Source organism: Euprymna scolopes, chromosome 12 (assembly GCF_053919585.1).
Source record: "Euprymna scolopes isolate OS-2025 chromosome 12, ASM5391958v1, whole genome shotgun sequence".
In the NCBI taxonomy this organism is placed as follows: domain Eukaryota; kingdom Metazoa; phylum Mollusca; class Cephalopoda; order Sepiida; family Sepiolidae; genus Euprymna; species Euprymna scolopes.
The window spans coordinates 97,194,979-97,215,839 of record NC_136493.1 but is presented as its reverse complement, the minus strand read 5'-3'; the positions used below and the strand labels follow the sequence as shown (position 1 = coordinate 97,215,839).

General features: G+C 31.3%; 1 protein-coding gene across 8 annotated transcripts in view; it reads left to right on the top strand.

The window, feature by feature from the left end:
- The window catches only part of LOC145291432 (mediator of RNA polymerase II transcription subunit 24-like), a 51,676-nt gene extending 38,277 nt beyond the window's left edge, over positions 1–13,399 (top strand). For 2 of the 8 annotated variants that reach the window (XM_080137276.1, XM_080137272.1), the window contains 12 exons: positions 449–591; positions 2,289–2,409; positions 4,025–4,194; positions 7,891–7,990; positions 8,388–8,572; positions 8,826–9,057; positions 9,692–9,926; positions 10,327–10,385; positions 11,435–11,519; positions 11,607–11,681; positions 12,905–13,050; positions 13,234–13,399. In XM_080137276.1, the coding sequence (XP_079993402.1) occupies positions 449–591; positions 2,289–2,409; positions 4,025–4,194; positions 7,891–7,990; positions 8,388–8,572; positions 8,826–9,057; positions 9,692–9,926; positions 10,327–10,385; positions 11,435–11,519; positions 11,607–11,681; positions 12,905–13,050; positions 13,234–13,371 (1,689 nt within the window). In that variant the 3' untranslated portion in view covers positions 13,372–13,399. Of the gene's footprint in view, positions 1–412; positions 592–2,288; positions 2,410–4,024; positions 4,195–7,872; positions 7,991–8,387; positions 8,573–8,825; positions 9,058–9,691; positions 9,927–10,326; positions 10,386–11,434; positions 11,520–11,606; positions 11,682–12,904; positions 13,051–13,233 lie in introns of all 8 variants that reach the window. The other 6 variants (XM_080137274.1, XM_080137270.1, XM_080137273.1 and 3 more) reach the window with 3 other exon arrangements.
- The last annotated feature ends 7,462 nt before the right edge of the window (positions 13,400–20,861 follow it).

The window sequence follows — 20,861 nt, the reverse complement described above, 5'->3', positions numbered from 1 at the left end:
TTTATTTCAAGGGTTCCACAAGGACAAAATGGTTGAGAAATGCTGTTCTAAATAATGAACTAAAATATTTTTTATTTTCCGTTAATACAATAAGATTTTCATCGTTCATTCATAGGAAAACAAATCAAAAAGACTTTATTTTATTTTTAAATTCATGTCTTCATTTTCTTTTAATGTTGATTGTATTTACTTAATTTTATGCAAATCATTTTAAACAAATTTCTTTACCAATCATCTTTAAGATCAAATTCTAAATGAAAAATTTTAGCACTTTAAAATATGTGGCTGCCATTTACCATTTGTTCCATTCTATCTCTCTCTAGGCAAATGTGCCGACGAGTTAGTCTACCTTTGAGATAAGTTTAGCTTTGCCTTCCTCTCCTATTTTGTTTTCTCTCGTTTCTTATCAAAGAGTCAACCCAACCTGATTTCTCCTCCTCTTTGGCAGACTTTGGATGCGGATTACTCTAAGAACCAAGAACCACTTCTCGGAGTCTTATCTCACATGCTGTCAGGAAAGAGCTTTGAGCTCATACTTGCAGCTGCTGCGGCCACGGGGAAATTGCAGAGTTTTGCCATCAAACTTGTCAAGTAAATGTTTTTTTTTTTTTTTTTTTTTTTTTTTTTCTCCATGTTAACTAATGCACACACAGAACATAATGCTTTAATAATTGTGTATTTTTAAGCTTTAAATTGAATTTTACCCCCCCCCCCTCTCAGCCCCAAATGTCCCCAGGCAACGTCAAACTCTGGTGAAAATGAAAAACGGTGCAGCTTTAGGCTTAAACATATGTAAATTTGAGTTCTGCACCATGCAAAAAAAGAAGTGACTAAGTCAATCATTTGCTACCCACCCCACCCACCCATTTAGCCGCAAAAGTCCCCAAGGCCTTAACATATTTGAGTTCAGCACCATGCAAAACTGCTAAATAGACATACACAGAAAAATTTGGACAAATATGGTAAAATAGTCCCAAAAATGGAATGACCTAAAAGAGCCCTTGGGGCACACCCAAGAGGTATCGCGAAGTATAGACAAACAAAATTATATAGAAATCAGTTGGTTACAACTTTTCAGAAAGTTTTATACAAATCCAAGGCATCCATTTTTTTTTTTTTTTTTTTTAAACACAAAAGTATCAATTTTAGCCATTTTTAACCCGAAAGGCATCCCTAGGGGGGACAACTGGAGTTTCCTGGAAAATCCGTTCTGTTACTTTTTTACTCATATCATGTTTAATGTTTGTGCAAAAATTTTTTAAATTCCAAGATGTAGTTATTGAGAAAAGTGCGAACAGACAAGGGTGAATTTACAGGTCCGCCCTCCTTTTCTCGGGGAACCAATTATTTAATAAAAAAAAACTGATGGTAATTTTTTTCTCAAGGCCATTTTATCACTTTCATGTCTTGTGTATGCTATGGTCAAATATGTTTTCTTACACCTAAACTGTTTTTACTTTGAGGTAATAATTTTATTTTTCCAAAGAGAAACAGTATTTGACAATGGTACATCAGTAAGAAATTTTATATTAGTAAAAATGTAAACAGATGCGCCCACCATTTTGAAAATGGTGGAATTGTCTCAAAACACATTTGTGCTACTTAACACTTTTATGATTGTTTTTAAAAGTAGTTTCTTTAATTCCCTTTTAAAATGTTTATTAAAGTCAGTAACTTAATACTAGCTGTATCTATCCATTATTTTATCATTTTTTTATACTATTATGCTATTTATTTTTTATCAAATTATTAGAATACGGTTTTTAAAGTTTACTTTAATTATTATAATATTGTTTGGCCATTAAATTATTAATTGAACCAAATTGTTATAAAGCTACGACTAATTTTAATGAAATGGTGTTTTAATCTCTATGAAAAAATATTTGCAAAAAATAAATTTCTCATACTTTCAATTTTTTTTAATACGAGGATTTGCTAAAATAAAATAAAAATTTTAAGCCATAAATGTTTTATTCAACAGTTTGAATTCTTCTAAATTCCTTTTAATTTTCTAAGTGTCACAAAACTAATTCATAGCCCCCTCCCCCTTTTTATTACAAATTAGTATATTTTGACGGATTTAGTTTTGTAATTGAATTTATTTTAACTTGGAGTTTGAAAAATTTGTTAAATTTTATACCTTTGCATTTATTTGTATTTCAATAAATTATTTGATTAATAGTAAATAAAATTCAATTCTTGTAATCAATCGGCCATTTGAAATATAAATAAAAATAAAATGTTATATTGTGTAATAATTTACATAAGATTATTTTCTTCCATTTTAGATTCAATGAATTTGCTCGTCAAGCTACAGGAGAAGGTGGCAAGGCAGCCAACACACGGGCCCTGCTGTTTGATATTTCTTTCCTGATGCTATGCCACATAGCACAACTTTATGGAACTGAGGTAAAGCATAAAGAAATAATTTTAACTATTGGTTTACATATCTCAAACATCTCAAACAACCTCTGGTAACTAAATCCAACTCTTAGTCTTCTTGTGGGTGAAAGGCAAGTTATTGGTGCCTTAAAATTGTTCTGGTCTATTCAGGAGAACACAATTACTAAAATGTAATGAGCCTGAGAATAATAAACAGTTTAGGAGAAGATGTGAATAAAGATTTTAAACATGATAAGCATAATTTTTTAAAAAATTTATTTATGTAGTTCGTAAATCTTTTAAATCAACACATTTCAGGTGGAAACATTATGTACTTGCATGTTATGTGACAAATAGTATCAATTCCAAAAATAGAACCAAATTATCCAGATGTGCAAAAAAAAAAAAAGAAAAAAAAAAAGTCAATTATGCTCAGTTTAAAATTAGCGAACCCTTAATTTAAGGGAGATAATCAGTTTATTATACTGAATTGGTTGCACAACCCTTGCACATTAAAACATACAATAAAATTCGATAATTCAATAAATTCTACTGTTACTTGTACTTATTTTTTTACTAGATATTTTTTTATATAAATTTTGGAATTTATACTAATTTCAGCATAACATGTAATTATGTAATGTTTTCACCTGAAATGTGTTGGTTTTAAAGATGACCAATCCACACAAACATAAAAAAGAAAAAAATTGAAGGATTATTTGAAATGCAATTGATTTTAATATTGGTAATAGACAATTTTTGTATTCAAATTATTTTATATCTGTCAAAGGACGATGACAGTCAAAGCAATTTCACTGAAAATGATTGGAAACAAAAAGTGACTTAGCACTGATATAGGTAATTGTCTATCTGTTCATGATTTTAAAACGGAAATTTGAAAGAGACAAAACCAGAGAGCTATGGGTTTGTGCAGAATACCCAGGAAGATAGATGCACCTGAATGCATACATGAATTGTCAGTGAAAAAGAAAAACTTTTGTGTTTTATACATGCTAAATAGACATAAAAATGTTTGTATAATTGCTTGGCAGTGATTTCCCTTTGTTTCTCTTCCTTTTTCTTTGTAAGTCTTTCAAGCATGTGGTCATAAGTTTCCCCACTTTTTAGGCAAAGGACAGCATTAGAAAGTGTGAAACTCTCTTGAGGCACCCCTACCTGAAAGTGCTAACAGGACTTTCTGGGCAATTTTTAATATGGCAGTGCTTCTCTCTTTGGCTTTACTCTTTCCATTTTCGAGTTTGTGTCACATCTTCCTGCAGTGGGAAAGAAGTAAATGCCAACTATTTTTATGCACAATAATACAAGAGAATGCATAAAAAGTGCAAAACTATATGACCACATGTTTCAAAGAAAGTGGCACAGAAACAAACAAATCGTAAAAACTACAGTGTCTTTTCAGATGTGAGTAATCACCCTCGCTTTGGTTTAATTTTATAATTGAGGGAGATTATTAATCTTTTCCCAATCATCACATTACAGTTAAATTTGCGGTTAAAGTAATTGCTGAGAGTCTTGCCTTGGTATGGCAACAGATTTAAGTATTTTAAAATAATATTTCCACGCCACTCCATAAATGTATTCTATTATTCATTAATTGTTTTTGTTTTCTTTCCGCCCTCAGATTATAACATCAAGTCCTGATTGTTCAGAATCTTTCTTTGCTCAGTGGGCACTAAAATGTTTGCCAGAAGACGGCAAATACAAATGTATTGATAACAGTAGTCCAAGTGACCAACACAAAGTGGATCTCCTACTTAACCAATTCACAAATGGTGGAGAACATAAAAACAGGTATTTAACTAAATATTTCCCTTTTATTGATTTTATTTTTTTAATTTGTTTTCAATTACATGTGGATACATCAGAGTTCAGATAAATTCATTTTATTTGGATTTCTTCAAACTAAAATTCTGTTTTGAACTTTGGAAACTGTATGGAATTTTGAATTGAACTCCTTATTTAATGATTGCTTCCATCAGCTATAACTGAGTAGAAGTAGTTTTTTTTTTTTTTTTTTTTTTTGTCATGTTCACCTCAAACAAGGCATATTGCCATTTGGACGTGAAGGGTCACTGCTTGGGACTATGTTTAGAGGAAATGAGAGAGATGCTGGTTAACATTACATTTAAACTTTTGCATGTCAATGCAATCAAGGAAGGAATTCCAAAGTCTAGCAGTTCAAAGGAAGAAACTATTAGAGTAGAAAGCTTTCCTGTGAAGGATGGGGTTTTGTTGCTAAACAGGTTTGTTGGTATATACATTGAGGAGGGGGATACAAGTGCGATGAGTTCATCAGAGTACATTCGATTAAAAAACTTGTAAAACAGTCAACAGGTTGGAGCTTAGTTGACAGTGAGAGACCTAATAGATTATGAAGTCTTTATTGGATCCTGTCCAAAAGGGAGGGACTGTTCCTATTTACAATGCTTCTCCTCGGGACAGAGTGAGACACCAGGGTCGTTTTTTAACGTGGCGAAAAGGAACAAAAATAAAAATTGTCTCAGTCGTGAAGGATTTCTCCTCCACTGACAGAACAAGAAATTGAAGTGCAGCATCTGAAGAACAGATACTACACTTTGATCTTGTCCCGAAGGCCAGGTCAAGGGAGGGACTGTTGGTAGATGCACTAACTCGGATATAGAAACAATACCCTATACATAGGCGAATAGTAGCTTTGTAGAGATACAGGATACTCTCAACTGTAAGTGTCTAGTATCTATCTATAGCTAGCATAACTAGGACAATCTATCTCCATACAGATTTCCAAGTTTGAAAAAATACACATTTTTATTTTTTATGTACTAACTGGTCACTATTTATCAAGGCCCATAGGCCACTCAAGAGTAAAGGTCTAGTTTATCAGGTGGACAATGAAATTGCAATGTGAGGATTGGTAACAATGGTTGAGACTGTCCTGAAATGAAATTATTTAAAAGAACTGCTCAACAAGAATTTAACATTGGACTTTAAAAAAAAAAAAAATACCATGCTATAGTTAGCTGGAAAGCATGCCCTTAATATTGTGTTCCATAGACATAATTCCTGAAAAGAAACTTTATTCATGGAAGTTCTGTTTAGTTTTATGTACACAGACAGAAAAGGGAAAATTGTTTTTGTGGTTGTAGCTAAATGAGATTTTGTTGTAAATGTTTTAAAGAATGAAACCGTAGATTAGAGCTCAGTCGAGCATCTATCATGAAAATAGAGTAGAGAAAAACTAGCAGCATCTTATATGAGAAAGAGAAAGCATCTCCCACTAGATTTCAATATCAGTTTTGTACCTTGTCAAAGGAGGAAAAGGTTCTCTGAGAGGCGCCACCGTAGATGTGGCAACAATACTCCCTCTCCTGATGTAGAGGATTCCATCAGGAGTGAAATACTTTTTGAAGCTATTGAAAGATCCAGCCATTTTTCCAGTGATCTTAGAAACAGATTTGATGTAAGTCTTCCATTTTAGGTCTCGCATAAAAGTTTGTCCTAGGTTTGTCAAAGCAGAGGTTTTTAAAGATTATCCCAATTGAAATGAATCTGCTTTAAGTGAGGATCCAAGCATTTAAAATCTGAGCTTATGTTGATATTTGATATGAAAATGACAACCAAAATAAGAATAGTGGATTAAATCATTGAAATTATTAATCCTCGTATCAAAAATTCTGGAAATTATTTTTTTTATGAAACGTTTTGAAAGTAAAGACATCATCTTAACAGAAAGGCCTTTTTCTTTTCTTTTCTTTTCTTTTTTTTTTTTTAAATGTATTTTTGTTCATGTGTATGACTTATAGCTTGAAAATGCAACACATGAAACTTTGCTCTTCTTATACATGGTTAATATAAAATATGTAAAAATACAAATATCTTGGATGTTTATTGATCCATGAAATTAATTAAAATTATAGGTGTGGTTAAAATGAAATATATACTTAAAAATTTAATGTGGATTGCACGTTTGCGATGGTAGCACAATAACTTTCTCCACAAAACTTTATTAGGTTTGTTTCAATGTGCCATTATTATTTTTGACAGTTATGCCAAGTCTTTTTCAGTCTGCCTTTACCTCACTTGGAGGTGTGTGTGCATTCAACCAGATATTGGGGGGGGGGGGCTACTACATGTATCAAATTTCTCTATAATTATCAGATTTTAAAATTTTACATTTTTTTTTTTTTTTTTTTTTTTTTTTTTTTTTTTTAAATTAATGATTATTTTTACACTCTAAAATATTTTTGCTGGCTATTATAGCTTATTATTTAACTCTGTGCCGAAGTCAAACATATCAGATATGGTGACAAAACTTTAACAACTTTCTCCTAATGTAGTGAAGCTTTAATATTTTTTAAAAAGCTTTCAATTTCACTATAAAATGTGTAACTGCTTGCTTTTCTCTACCGTATGTTCTGCTTTTCCATTGTTTCCTAAGGACCATTTGCCTAATATTGAAAACAGCTATATTATCAATTTAAAATATCAGTGAAATGCTGGTTATATTGAATGGACATTCTACACTTAGACATGAATCAACCAGCATATCCTGTTCATAATTCGATAGGATAAACTTGGTTCATTGTGTCATCCCTGTTTGGTCTTGCAGTATAGGCTAAGATTAAACAGATAATGCATGTTGTGTCAGTAAGTAAACAATAGTGGTTTATGATCTTACATAGAGCCAATTTTATAGCCTAACATTTTTTCGGAATCCTTCTCTATTGCTTATTTTTTTGTTTAGGTAAAAATAATTTAGAGCTTTGGTTCTAGTTGGCCCAAATGTTTTTTGCTCTTTAAATATTAAAATCTGTATAAGTTTACTTTAAATGCATTTGTCAATTTCATATTCCCGCTTTTTCTAATATGATGGGTGTGATTATTATATTTGTTACAAACGATTGTTGAAAAATAGATTTAAATGCATAACTTTTCCTTTCTACTTTTCTGTTCGTAAACGTAGAATTAGGTACATAGTAGTTTTTATGAAGAGGAAATTTAGCTCCTCCTAAAAGGAAGACTGCATTGGGACAAAAAATCTAGAATTTCTCCTTCACTCAACCATGAAGAAAAAGTTAAGTAATATCAGAACAGATACTACACTCTTCTCCTTGAAATATATTGTGTATGTGTGTGCATATAACGCATCTGTTTAACTCTGATGTATCCACAAACTTTTATTCATAATTTTTTTTTAGTCTCACTTTTCATAACTGAAACTGACAATTCAAGTCATTCAATACATTTCAAAATATAAAACATTTCAATATGTTACCTGTAATTAAATATTTTTTTCTCTTAAAATTATTTTGTATTATTTCATTATTTTTATATAATGGTCAGAAAATTCTTTTTGTATATTAAACACATCGAATATTTGATATGTAATTAAAATAACTTAATTCTAATGAAGATTCTTTTTGTTTTTGTTTTATTTTGACTTTTTCAAAAAATACTTATTGTTTGATGCTTTTGATATATGGTCTGCAGCTATTATTCTCTTGATAGCATGGCACGTTGGCACGAAGTCTGCATGAATGCTCCATTTGCCATGCAAGAAGTTCTCTTCGCTTGGGAACATGGTGCTCTTTCAGCTGATAATGTTAAAGTAAGTCAAAACAATTTTATATTATACATTTCTTTACAACTTTTTAATATAAATTATACCACTTGTCTCTTTAAGTTTTCTTGTTTCATTTATGACAAAACCGACTCTGAAGCAAAAATAAATAAAAAGTACTGACTCATCTCGACAGGCTACACTTTAATTATTCATAAATATCTATTAGAAAGCAATGGTCAACAGAATGTCAAGAGATAAGTTATTTTGAATTGTTTTATCAAATGCAAAACTGATATAACTAATTAAACAGAAAAATCACATTTAACAAAAAAAAATCCACTTTTTAGTAAAATAAGATTTTTAAAAAATCTGAACTTAATGATATTTTTATTTCATTTTTATGTTGACATTTTGAATGAATTGATGTTTCTCTTATTTCCAGTCAATCTTGGACTGTGTAAAGAAAAAGATGTGTTGCTTGCCTGTAGTAGTATCCGCCTGGCTGTGTAGTTATATGAACACGGTTGGTGAAGAAGCCCGGTCTAAACCTTTAAATATGTTAGAACAGTTGATAAGAATAAGTCCTGAAATCCAAGGACAATATCCGTCCGAAAATTATCATGAAAGGTATTTGCTTTTTCTTCATATTTTGTGTGCTTTTTTTTTTTTTTTTTTTTTTTTTTTTTTTTTTTTTTTTACATAATCTTAGATTGTAGTACATATCAAATTAAGCTAAAGGAAAAAGATATTTATTTTCTTTTGACAAACAAATTAAGTTTTTAGTTAATGTGAATGTATAACTTTTTATTAAATAAATTTCCTAATTTTGAAATTTATGAAAAAAAAAAAAATTCTTGATCATACTTTTTTGCCTTTTCAGATCTCATTTAATGAGTATAATTTTATGTAAGATGAGCAATGATATATTGCCTGCCTCTAGTCGCTCCACGGCTCAACAATACATTCCCCCAAAATCTTTGCCTGGAGAAGTGATGGACAAAACGACTCAAGCTATTTTTGACAAAGGATGGGTGGATTTACGTAGTTTACACGCGCTGGAACAGCTGCTCAATCTCTGTGGTTCAGATTGGTTTACGGATAGGATTGTCACAGTAAGCTTTTTTCATTTTTGCTTGTTTTTAAGGTTTTTCTTTTCATTCTCTTTTTCCTACTGTTTTAACATAAAATCAAAATCATAAATGAGCAATATATCTTTGTTTATAAAAGCCAAAACTTAAAGTATAAAATCAAAATTGTATTGGTATTACTCAGTTCATAAATCCTAATGGCAAAATTAGATTTGCATCCATGTGCATATATTGGTAAAAACACTTTGCAAAAATGTACAATTTCAGTTCAACATTAAAAAGAAAATTAAATAGTAAACAAGTTTTTAAATTGTATTATTTTTTTTTAATTTCTACTGTATGAATTTTACATTTTTACAATCGATTCAGCATTCACAATATCATTTTTCATTATAACGTCCACAAATTTCTTTTGTTCATGCAATCCGAAACAATTAAAAATACTTTAAAGAATTCATATCAGTTTTAGTCCAATTGCATTTTTTACTTTTATTTTTAAAAAATTCAGAAAATTTTATATTGTCTTTCTAAATAAAATTAAAATAAAAAAAAGAAACCCATCAGTTTATTGTAACAAAGAACATTCCATTTCCTGTGAACTGTTTTCGTGTATGTGCAATTCTTGAAATCTTTTGAAACGTAACATTTCTTTATCCAGATGATGCTTACAAGTAATCGCCTTGAGGATCTCTCTTTGTCTTTGAGTATATCATTCGCCTTGTGCCACATGGACCTAGAAAATATCACTTTAAGTTTACTCATTCACACCCTGCCAAACATTCTTCGATCACCCCACAAAATTCATATGCTGATTGATCCACGAGGTTCTATACTCGCAAAACTTTGCGTTATGTGTATTGTTGGCGCACAAACAGCAAGGTTGAACAGCAAAGGTATTTTGGCATAACTTTTTTTCTTTTTTTATATATTTCTGTCATGCATTGTCATCAATGTTGAAAGAGTATTATTGATCCATCTTATTAACTCGTGCGGATCAAATAAAGGTCAATATTTTTAATATTTTAATCCCATTTGAATCTTATATTAAAGATTAGTTAATCAACGCTTGTTTTCCCCATAAACAAGATAAGTAATAAACTTTAAGCACATAAAATGCATGCTAAAATATTACATAGTTCTGAGATTGAGTTATGTTTGAAAAATAAATTCTCTTTTGGTTTTATTAACTATAATTTGTAACTAACTTAATACTAATTAATAAATGAATGCAAGAAAAAAAAAATTGAGAATTTTTTTCATCTCCATTTCATTTTGCCCTATTTTCCTTTTCAGCTGCTGATTCATTCCAATTTACAAAAAGAGGACGTAAACGACCTTTGCATGATTGGGAGGTAAAAACCTAATTTCTCATTTTTAGAATTAAAATTGTTTTATATGAATTTTTTTTTTTTTTTTAATAAAAGTTTTATTTTTGTAGGACTTGTATTTCTTTACAATTGTTTTTGGGGGGTCAATTTGTACAGCTTTTTCCATATGAATGTATTATAACCCCCTAAGAATTCCCCATACATCTAATGTGACAAAACCAACAGTCTCTTGTTCTGCATACCTCTCCCTATTGTGTTGATGTTATCAGATCTAAACCGGTCTTTGAGATTTGCGTTACACATCAATTGAATCTGTTCTCTCTACGCAACACACATTCTCAACTTGCACTCATACATCATCACACTTTGTACGCATGACAGACAAGAGTAAGTAATCTATAATATAAAAGCTAAACGGTTTGTGAGCGCATTTTTTTGTATATCTGCCAAAGGCTTTTTTGAGTGGTGGCGCCAGGGGTGGGGGGTTACGTCTTACAACTTTTTATATACTCTCTAGATTATAATATCTCGATTTACGAAACAAGGTCGTCTCTATTTTTTATTTCAGTGACTTTTATGTTACAAAATTCGTGCTGTGATTTAATTTCTCTATGGCGTGATGCTTGACCAAGAAAACCACACGTTTACATTCGTTTAACCACCTGCTTTTTTAAACATTTAATTTCACCCTTCTCACTTCTCTGCTCGCTTAGCGTCGTGGTAACATGTCATACACTTTTTTTTCGCCTTAGCCTCAAGGCTTCGAGTTTGAGCCTACCAAAACTTTTTTTTTTTTCTTTTACACCTACAAACACCCAGGCAATACCAAGCACGCATGCTAGTTCATAATAAATGAAAAACAAGACCTAAACACATCCATGTTAAATCTATACACATTAAGTTTAACAATATAATTTGTGTTTCAATGGCAGTTAAAGAAACAAGAACATATCCATTAAGATGTTTCCATTCAACATGTTTGGTGATGGAAATGTTATTTCAAGCTAAAAATTATGCCGAAAACGTAACCTGTTTTTGTTTAATAAATTGATAAAATGCTTAAATCTCCACAGGAACCCGAAGATGAGAATCGTCCAAGCAAGATGCGAAAAGTGCATGAACCCCAGATAACATTAGATTCTGAAGGATTTAATTTGGGTACGTATTTGCATTTGTTGTCGCTTATCTTCATTTTATTTTGTATAAAGAGTTTATTAAAATGTTTCATTTTTTATCTCTTTTCAGACTTTATTACAGCAAAAGAAGAAAGTGAACCATCTCCACCTTACGATACAAAGGATCCATTAAATCGAGCTGTCTGTAAGTAAAGTTTTTAACATGTTTTCGATTGTTATATGAATAGTCAAATCATATCATTGGGTTAGCAGAGTTAATAATTCAAGAAATGGTGAATTTAATTGTAATCCTAGCTGAACTGTCAGGTAAATAACACATTGTTTACATTTCATCTCTATTTAAGTTGTCAAATTGTTCGACAATTTGATAGATTTTCAATTATTCTCCTATGGTGTTCTCAAACAGAACCCTCTTCCGGCAAGGTTGGAACAAAGTTGGTTCTATCAGCAAGCAACTTGTGGGTTTCATTGATTTCACAGCAGCATTCAACTCTGGTTGCTAGAGTCTTTGAGAAAATAATGATCCACAAAAGATTTCCACTCAAGCTGCTAAATCTGTTAAAAACCTGTTACTCTCACACCTGAAAAAAAAAAAAAATCATTAAGGATAAAAATTAGAATTTTTCAATATGCAGACCAGTATTCGCCAAGGTTGTGTTCTTTCCCTTATTTTGTTTAACCATATTATTGAAAGGATCATTTTTCGCAGCATGATGGATTTTACTGGTGTTCAATTGGACGTAATTGTTCCATTACTAACCTGTTGTAGGTGACTCTATAGCAAAATATACTCTGATATTCACTGCCAAAAACATGGGTATGATCAAATACCTTTAAAACAAATGTTCTGCCAGCTACTCCCTTTCTAGCAGTTCCTATCGTTCAACAGCGCCATGTTGGAAGTTGAACAGTTCAAGTATCCTAGTTCAACATTTACAACTGCAGGACAGGATGAGATTGAATTTTATCTCTTGTCAAAACCATAAGCGATATGAATTACAACAAAATTGAGCATATACTAACCTTACAGTACGACTGCGAGAACTGGCCCTTGTGCAAAGATCTTCACACATTTGAGGTGTTTAACATGTACTGCCTTCAACGTATCAGTCTCTTCACCCAAATCCCAAACTGCATTATCCATGCATGATGCAATACCACCAGCATCTTTAATGTTTGTTGCTGCAAATGAGAATGGTTAAAATATGCCTAGGACTCTGCTGTTGATTGATATGGATATTTTAATGCTGGACACATCAAACTCATTTGAAGTAGACTCTGCTTACTATCTCTTGAGAAGAGAGGTGAATCCCACTACAATTAGTTTTGTGTTAATTTTTTTTTTTTCATCCTAGCAATTTATCTGCATATTTATTATTAATTTATTTATTTCATTTTAATTTCAAGTGAATTTGATGCGAATGATGAACTCCCTCCTCCACAGCAGCACCATTAGCCCTCGTACAGGCTTTGTAGCTTCTTTGATTCAGGAAGCTGTCTTATGTGGGCGGCAACATTCACGGCTTATCCTTCAATTCATGCCTCCAGGAATGGTAAGATTTTTGTTTATTTCTATAGAAATTTTTCTACTTTTGAAATTTAAAAATAACTTTTATGAAGACTGTATGTGAAAGCATATATTTAATAAGCATATAAATTGTGAACACATTCACAGAAAACATAAACAACATTTTCGTTCTCACTTTTGTCTATATCAAAATCAATTTATTTTTCAGGTTACTCAACTTTTGAAATGTTTACCAGGATGTTTAACGAATCAACAAATTTTGTGCATATGTGATTTATCAACTCCAATTGGACGTAAAGTGGCTGCCAAAGCTATTTATCAAAATGCGCGAGTGAAACGAATTTAGAATTTTTAATAAAAATCTGTACAAAGTATTTTGTTGTCTCTTTGTCTTTATGATTATACATTTTTGCTTGACACACTTTAAAAAGTTAGAGATGCTAATATGTATATGATTCAACTTCTTACAGATGTTTAACATAGCTGATAGGCACATGGGGTTCAAATGTTGGCTATATTTAGTTTTATTTAAAAGGCAGTAAAGTCCTTTGTAAAAATTAAGATTTTAACAATAGCTGTTAGATATTAAATATTTACAAAATTTTGATTGCTCTAGAATATTTTAAGACTTTAAGGGGCAAAATATGGATGCAACCTCTCATTTAAAAATTCAAATATTTCGGATCATACAGTGGATTCTAATCGGGTTTATATCTTAATTTTAATCTTTGTAAGAAAGCATAAAATTGTGTAAAAAAAAAAAAAAAGTGTGAGTGGAGGCAAGGATAATTTTTACCCATCTTAGAAGAGGTGTATATATATATATATATATATATATATATATATATATAGTGTATATTTAGAGTTTACCTATTCCACTAATTTTAGAACCATTTTGATAAACATTGTGCAAAATGTTCTAAATCTCGTATAACAAACTATAAATAAACCTATTTCAATTAATATGGTAACCATATGATACCTTAATAAAAATTGATTTAATTTATACAAAAGTCTTGTTTCATATGCACTTGGCTTTTAACTTCCACTCATAGTAGAAATAACAATAAAAGGTCTTCAAAATCATCAGTGACTGTCATGTCAATTTGATTTCCTTCTACAACAAATAACACTGAATTTAGTTTACTATTTTAAAAAATATCCCTTCAAAACATAATCGGAAAGCTAATATCACAGTTCACAAATTTCAAACTGAATGAAAGAAAATTAACGCAAGAAAAAAAAAAATAAACAAAAATGATAATGCATGTTAACTTTTCTGCATTAATGTATATTAATTTTAAATGGCCTAACATTAAGAATTGCTTTAACAAAGTTTACAAAAACAACCAAGTGAACAGTTAATATAAACAAAAGAATAGCACAGTATAAAAAAAGTCTTCAGAAAATCTATATTTTCTTTCTAGAATCAAAAATCATGGATTTTTTTTTAGTATATATTGATTTTTAACTTCATACAACTTCAAAATTGTTCTGAAATTAATTTTATCTGTCCTGGAACGGGTATCATTTGTTATGTTATAAAATATGGCAACAACTCTGGTTGTATGCTCTGTCACTAAGTAATCTAAAATCAAATTCTAAATTTTTTTAAGGTATTCAGGAAAGCTAAATAGGCAAATATGAATATTATTTAGAAGACATGCATCCAAGGTGTATGTTTGAAAATACTTTTGAGAGATTGTTTTCACGAGACCAAGAAAATCTTAGTTGCAGAAACATTATTTGGACTAGCCGTAAGAATTTAAAAAAAAAAAAAAAAAAAAGCTATAAACAAGAAGGCTGTGTTTGAAATGGGTATTCAGATAAGACCGTACATATCAGATAAGTCTTGGATTTTGGTATAATTGTGAAGTTGGTTGATGTAATTGCAGAGGCTTAAAGTTGATTAGTTTATAAGTGGTTGAGAGACTAATTGAGCAGCAAATAAACAAAGATGAAATGCAGTTTAGTTTTTGTGTATGGGCAAAAATACCATTTATGCAATATTTCTATTAAGACAAAAGCAGGAGTGTAAACATGCACTAAGTTGCACGTTTAGTGGTGCATATGGATGGCAAATGTTGCACATAATAGGTGCTCAGCCAAAAGAAATGGGAAGAGGTGCTAAGAATTGAAAATATCTTTAATTGAAGTCCAGAAACCCAAGTTGTGTTTTTTTTTTTTTTTAAATAAATGAAATACGTTAAACAGTTCAAATTGAGAACAACTTAGCTGAGAAAAGTAATGTCCAAGATCATATGCAGATGAACTACTTTGAATGACACTGTTTAATCGTTATTTTATTTACCTCCTCTTCAGGAGAATATACGCAGTCAGGTGTGAGTTTGATCAAAGTGTTTTTGTAGAATGAACTTGGCGCACTCATGACATCACATGCTACCCTGCTCGACAACTCTATCACCCCAACATTATGTGCTGAGGATTCTTTCATTTTCTGTTCTTAGGGTGGCCGTTGAACGACCACCCTAAGAACAGAAGGGAGTGTACAGGTTCACAAAAATGAAATAAAATATGGAAACAAACTCTGATGCTTTACATACATATCAGTTGGATTCCAGATGAGTGCATGACACCATCGACCCTTTACACATTAAGGTGCACATCTATATTTACTGTTGAGGCTGAGTTTGTCAGTTTAATAATTCATTTCCCTGTCTGATCTGTGTCCAACTGTATCTAAGTCACAAAACACTATCCATTGTTCAGTCCTGTTACTGTTGCAATATAAAGATATGTTGAAAAAGTGTCAGAAATGGCGATTTGACAAGTTCATCTGATTAGGCTACCCCTGTTAGAAAAGAAGTTAACCAAATTCTAGGTGGTCAAAATTTATTATTATTGGGTCACCCGAAATATAGGCCAAATATTATGAGTTTCTTTGGATAAGGACAAACAAGATGGTGGATACAAAATCAAGTGTCTATTAATTATTGTTCGGGGAATCTAATCACTCTAAAAAGATCAAATTTATTTATTTTTTTTTATTCATACAAAATGGCACGTGAGGAAAAAAAACCCCTTGGTTATGTCACTGAAGTGAGAAGAGGAGGCACTCTCCCACATGAGTGATGGAGAATGAAGACAATGGACTCTTTTGTTGAGAGTGATGGTTAGATTCATATTTGAGAAAGAAAATTTTTTTTAGAGCTTGAGAACTTCAAATACTGTCTGAGATTGGTTTGTGAAATGAAATTCTGGGGATTGGAGGCGAGCTTAAACCCACCTGATTCTCAATATGATAAAAGGCAAAAATAGCCTCAAGAACATTGCCAATCGTCTGGGGTTTTCACACCAGTCAAAGAGAAACTCCTGATTTGAGTCTCCCCCTATTCTAAGCCCCTGAATCTATACTTTACCAGTGGAAGCTGTCAATCTCAGAGTATTTGTATTTGGAGTCGGAAACTTATGAACGTTCAGAGTTTTGTAATTTTCAGTGAATAATTTTTTTTCTTGTTTATAATAAAAATGGTCACTGGTTTTTCTTTATTTGTTGAATTGAAGGTGCAGTTGATTTCAGCTCTATCCTGACGTCCAGACAGTAAATACAGAGATTAAGCCATTGTGAGAAGAGAACTCAGCACGACGTCAAAGCGATGTACAGCCAGTCAAAGTAAACAGTGTTGCCACACAGACTTAGGGCCGTGCACATTCTTATCAGTGTTTTCCAATGACAGTCTGGTCAACCTTGAAGGGTTCACCACTAGACAGAGTTAAAGGTGTAACCACCAGGACTGAGGATTAGTGCCCAAGTGGTAAATTTAAGGCCAGGTTAGGTTACAGTTATGATCCCGTGACCAAGACTCTTATTTATATTGAAAGGTCCCCTGTTGGGTTACATTTTTTGCTGAAAAGCATTTCTGAGGATACGCATAAATGTTTTGTAATTACAGTGTTCTGCAGCTTCGGTAGCAGCTTTTATATAAATCACCTACATGCGTTGTTCAGACTTTTAGGTATTATTGTCATGACCCATAGTCCATAGTAGTGTTGGGACAATTAATCAGAATCAGAAATTAGAAATTTTGGGTTATTGGAATCAGAAAAATTTGAGCCCAATTTCCAATGTCAAAAACGATTATTTTAATTGATTTTGTTCATTTGTTTTTTGTTTAAAAAAACTTATTAATTGCTCACACAAATGATAGAATGATAAATATTTTGTAATTTTAAAGTAGTAAACTAAAATCTACAGATCACATCTCCACAGGTATGTTACATATTCGGTAATCTAAAAATAACGATATAGCTAAATATTTAGAAATTTTCAAAGAATTAGAAACTAATTATATCGGAATTGGGGAGAAAATATTGGAATCGTCCCATCACTAATACATAGTAATTCAAACGATTGAAATCTGTGGAGATAAATTACTTTTTGCATTGCATCTTCGGCAATCAGGTGATCCGATGTCTTAAAAAAAAAAGGGATGGAAGGTGGAGTGATAACATACGTACACCTTAGCTTATTATTATATAGATTAGAGAATGGTTGATTCAATACAGAGTGAAAGGAAAATACATTATTTGTTTGTTTTCTCAAAACAAAATCTAGTTGTTGAAATTCAAAATGGTGGAATCGCTAAAATGTACTTACTGAATACAAATTATTCATGCTGGAAAAAAAAAGTATCGACAAACAACCTACTTAGATCATTTAAAGTCCCATGATCGTTTTTAAATCCAATCCCATCAAATAGTTGTTATAAACCTTTATTCCAGTCATTTTCAATCCTCTCATGATATTCTTTGTCATTTTAACTCACAATATATCCATCACATTAACACTTGTCTATAAATCACTTTTGACCATAATAATTGGCGACTTATAAGTGTGTGTGTAAAAATAATCTTAGCTCAATCTCAAATTCATTTCAACCCAATAGGATCTTTTCAAATGAGAGAGCTAGACATTCCCATTAGGTTGAAATAAATTTATGAGATTGTGTTTTTTGTTTGCTTTGCTACACATTAAGTCCTCCAACTTAAAATTGTCTACCCTTTACAGATATATATATATATATATATATACACTTCTACGAGGCCTAACGAGGCTGTTGGATTGTAAACATGGTTCAACATCAAACATATGTAGCCAAATAGATAAAACAGTAATAAAAAACATATATATATATATAAAAAGGTGATGATGGACAAGTGGTTAATAGCTAATAACACTGACTGACAAGCTAGGTGTGTTAAGTTGGAATCTTGTTCATTCCACAAACACTTCCATTGAAGATGTTGGCAACCTTCATATGATCCTTCCCCTAAGTAACCAATGTCTTTTAAAAAGAATTCTGACTAGAAAAATATCAATGAAACCAATGCCAACAACAGAATTATCCGATTCATATGAAGTGAATGAATAAAGTTGAAGCCTTCTGTAATGTAGTTTCAGAATATATCCAGTTATGGAGAGTGGGGTCTATTTTTAAAACCCTTGTAAGAGTTTAACAAATATTTTCATTCTATAACCGTCTGCCGTGTACGCAGACTCCACATTATTATCGTACCATCTTTGAACAGAATACAGTAGAACCCCAGAATATGACATTAACAAAATACAGTACAGTATATAATAAACATGTATATAATCAAATAACATTACAAATAACGCTGTAAGGGAGGGGGGGGGGCAAATACTGTAACCAGGGGCTGGAAAATATCGTAATCCACATCGTAACCGGAGGGGGGGGGGGGAACAAAAAAAAAACACAATGTATCCTAGGGTCACCATATCCTAAACTTTGATTCTATCCTCAAGGTAAAAAAAAAAAAATACATTTTAGAGTTTCACACTCAACACAACAGCAATATTAGATGAAATTAAAAAGAAAAAAAAACTTTTTGCATTGCATTTTTGGCAATCAGACGATCCCATTTTTTAAAAAGGAGGTGGAGAGTGATAACATGTACAAACAGAAAATGCTTAAGTGTGAAAATGCTTAAGTGTACCATATATATAGATATATATAGATATATATATGTATGTATTTATTTCGAGTATAAATTTTAATAACTCATAACTTAATAGTGGGGCAGGTTATTTCAATATTCCATAAGAATCTTTCACTTAGTGATACAAGCACCAAAATTGGCACAAATAACGTTCAGAACATACATTTTAATAAAAGAACATTAGCCACCAGAAAATTGAAGATGGCTGCAGAAGCAAACCTGACAAATTTCAATTTTGGTGCTCACCAATTGAAAGATTGTTTCAGCAATCTGTCCCACTATAATAGTGAAAATCTAAAGCTATAATAAAAATATTGTAATATTATACAGGGTGGAGTAGAAATAACAGGTGTTTTTGAAGTTGCTATTACAAGGGGTTGGACAAAATAATGGAAACACCTTGTGAATTTTAAATCAATAAGTGTTTTAAACCTATAAAAATTGAAAAATTACCAAAATGTTCGTTTCATGTTTTCAGCAAGATACAAGTCTTTCTGGCATAATCCCAGGAATGTCTAGAGGGCCCTTGAGAGAAAAAAATAAAAAAACGTGCTGATGAATGACCTTTTCTGGCCCCACCCCCACCAACATTGTGTTTCCATTATTTTGTCCAACCTCTGTAAGAGCAATTTCAAAAACACCTTTCATTGTATAAATCGCATCAAATCAAATATAAACAAAATTCATAAAAATTCCTTTAGCCTGCCACCATTGTGTAAAAAAAAAAAAAAAAAAAAAAAAAAAAAAGACCTATACATAATGAAAAAATAATGAATGCAGAATCTTACCTCCCCCCTTTGTTTTTGGCCCTGTCTGGAGGGGTATCAACTTTTTTTTTTTTTAAAAGGAGCAATTAAATGCCTCATACATTTGGAATATTAAAAATATCTTAATGGCCGAAACAATTCTATGTTGCAAATAACTAATTCTGGTGACTCTTGATCCCTTAGATTTAATTTGATGAGACAAATCAAATAAATATTTACAATTATTTTCATATCTATAGACAATAGTGTTTCATGTTTATGCAATCATCAGTGTAGGAAGTGATGATGATTGCTTGTCTGGAAATTCAAACCCAGATACAAAATTACCCTCGACTACATAAGCTAGATGTTTACTTCAAGGCCACCAGCAATTAACACAAGAATTGGAGGAAATTAAGTGTCTATAAATGCCATATTGGCAGGTATACATAATAATAAACAATTGCACTTAAAGGGATGGTTAGAATCTTAAAACGATAAGAAAATTAAAACAATAAAAGAGTCAAAGAGTATTCAATGACCGGATGTAAGATTAACCACTTTTTTCTTAATTCCACTAAAGAGTGTTCAACTTTCATTTCTTAAACGAACTTTATAAGGAAAATATTTTTTAAATAAATGTTAATTTTTGTTATACCTATATATATATATATATGAGTATAAAGATCGATCATTGTAAATTATGAATCAGTTTCAAAAGGAAAAACAAACAAAATCAAATTGAGTGTACAATCGAAATTTCATTGCCAAAATTTAACATGCCCACATATGCGCTGACATACTTTAAAACAAATTTTCTAATGAAAATAAATAAGGAATATCTGCCTGCCTTACAACAAAAATGTTAGTTTATTTTGGTGTCTTACCCCCCCCCCCGTTTTGTGCTGATGAGGAGATTATATTCGAAAACAAAAGTATTTGTCAATTTTTGTTAATGTTTATTCTTAATTTTAATAAAATGAATATCGTTTCCGAAACAATCGTACACTCAATTTGATTTTGTTTGTTTTTCCTTTTGAAACCGATTCATCAATCATTATACTCAATATTAATATAGCTCTAGGACAAATATACCTATTGAACTTAT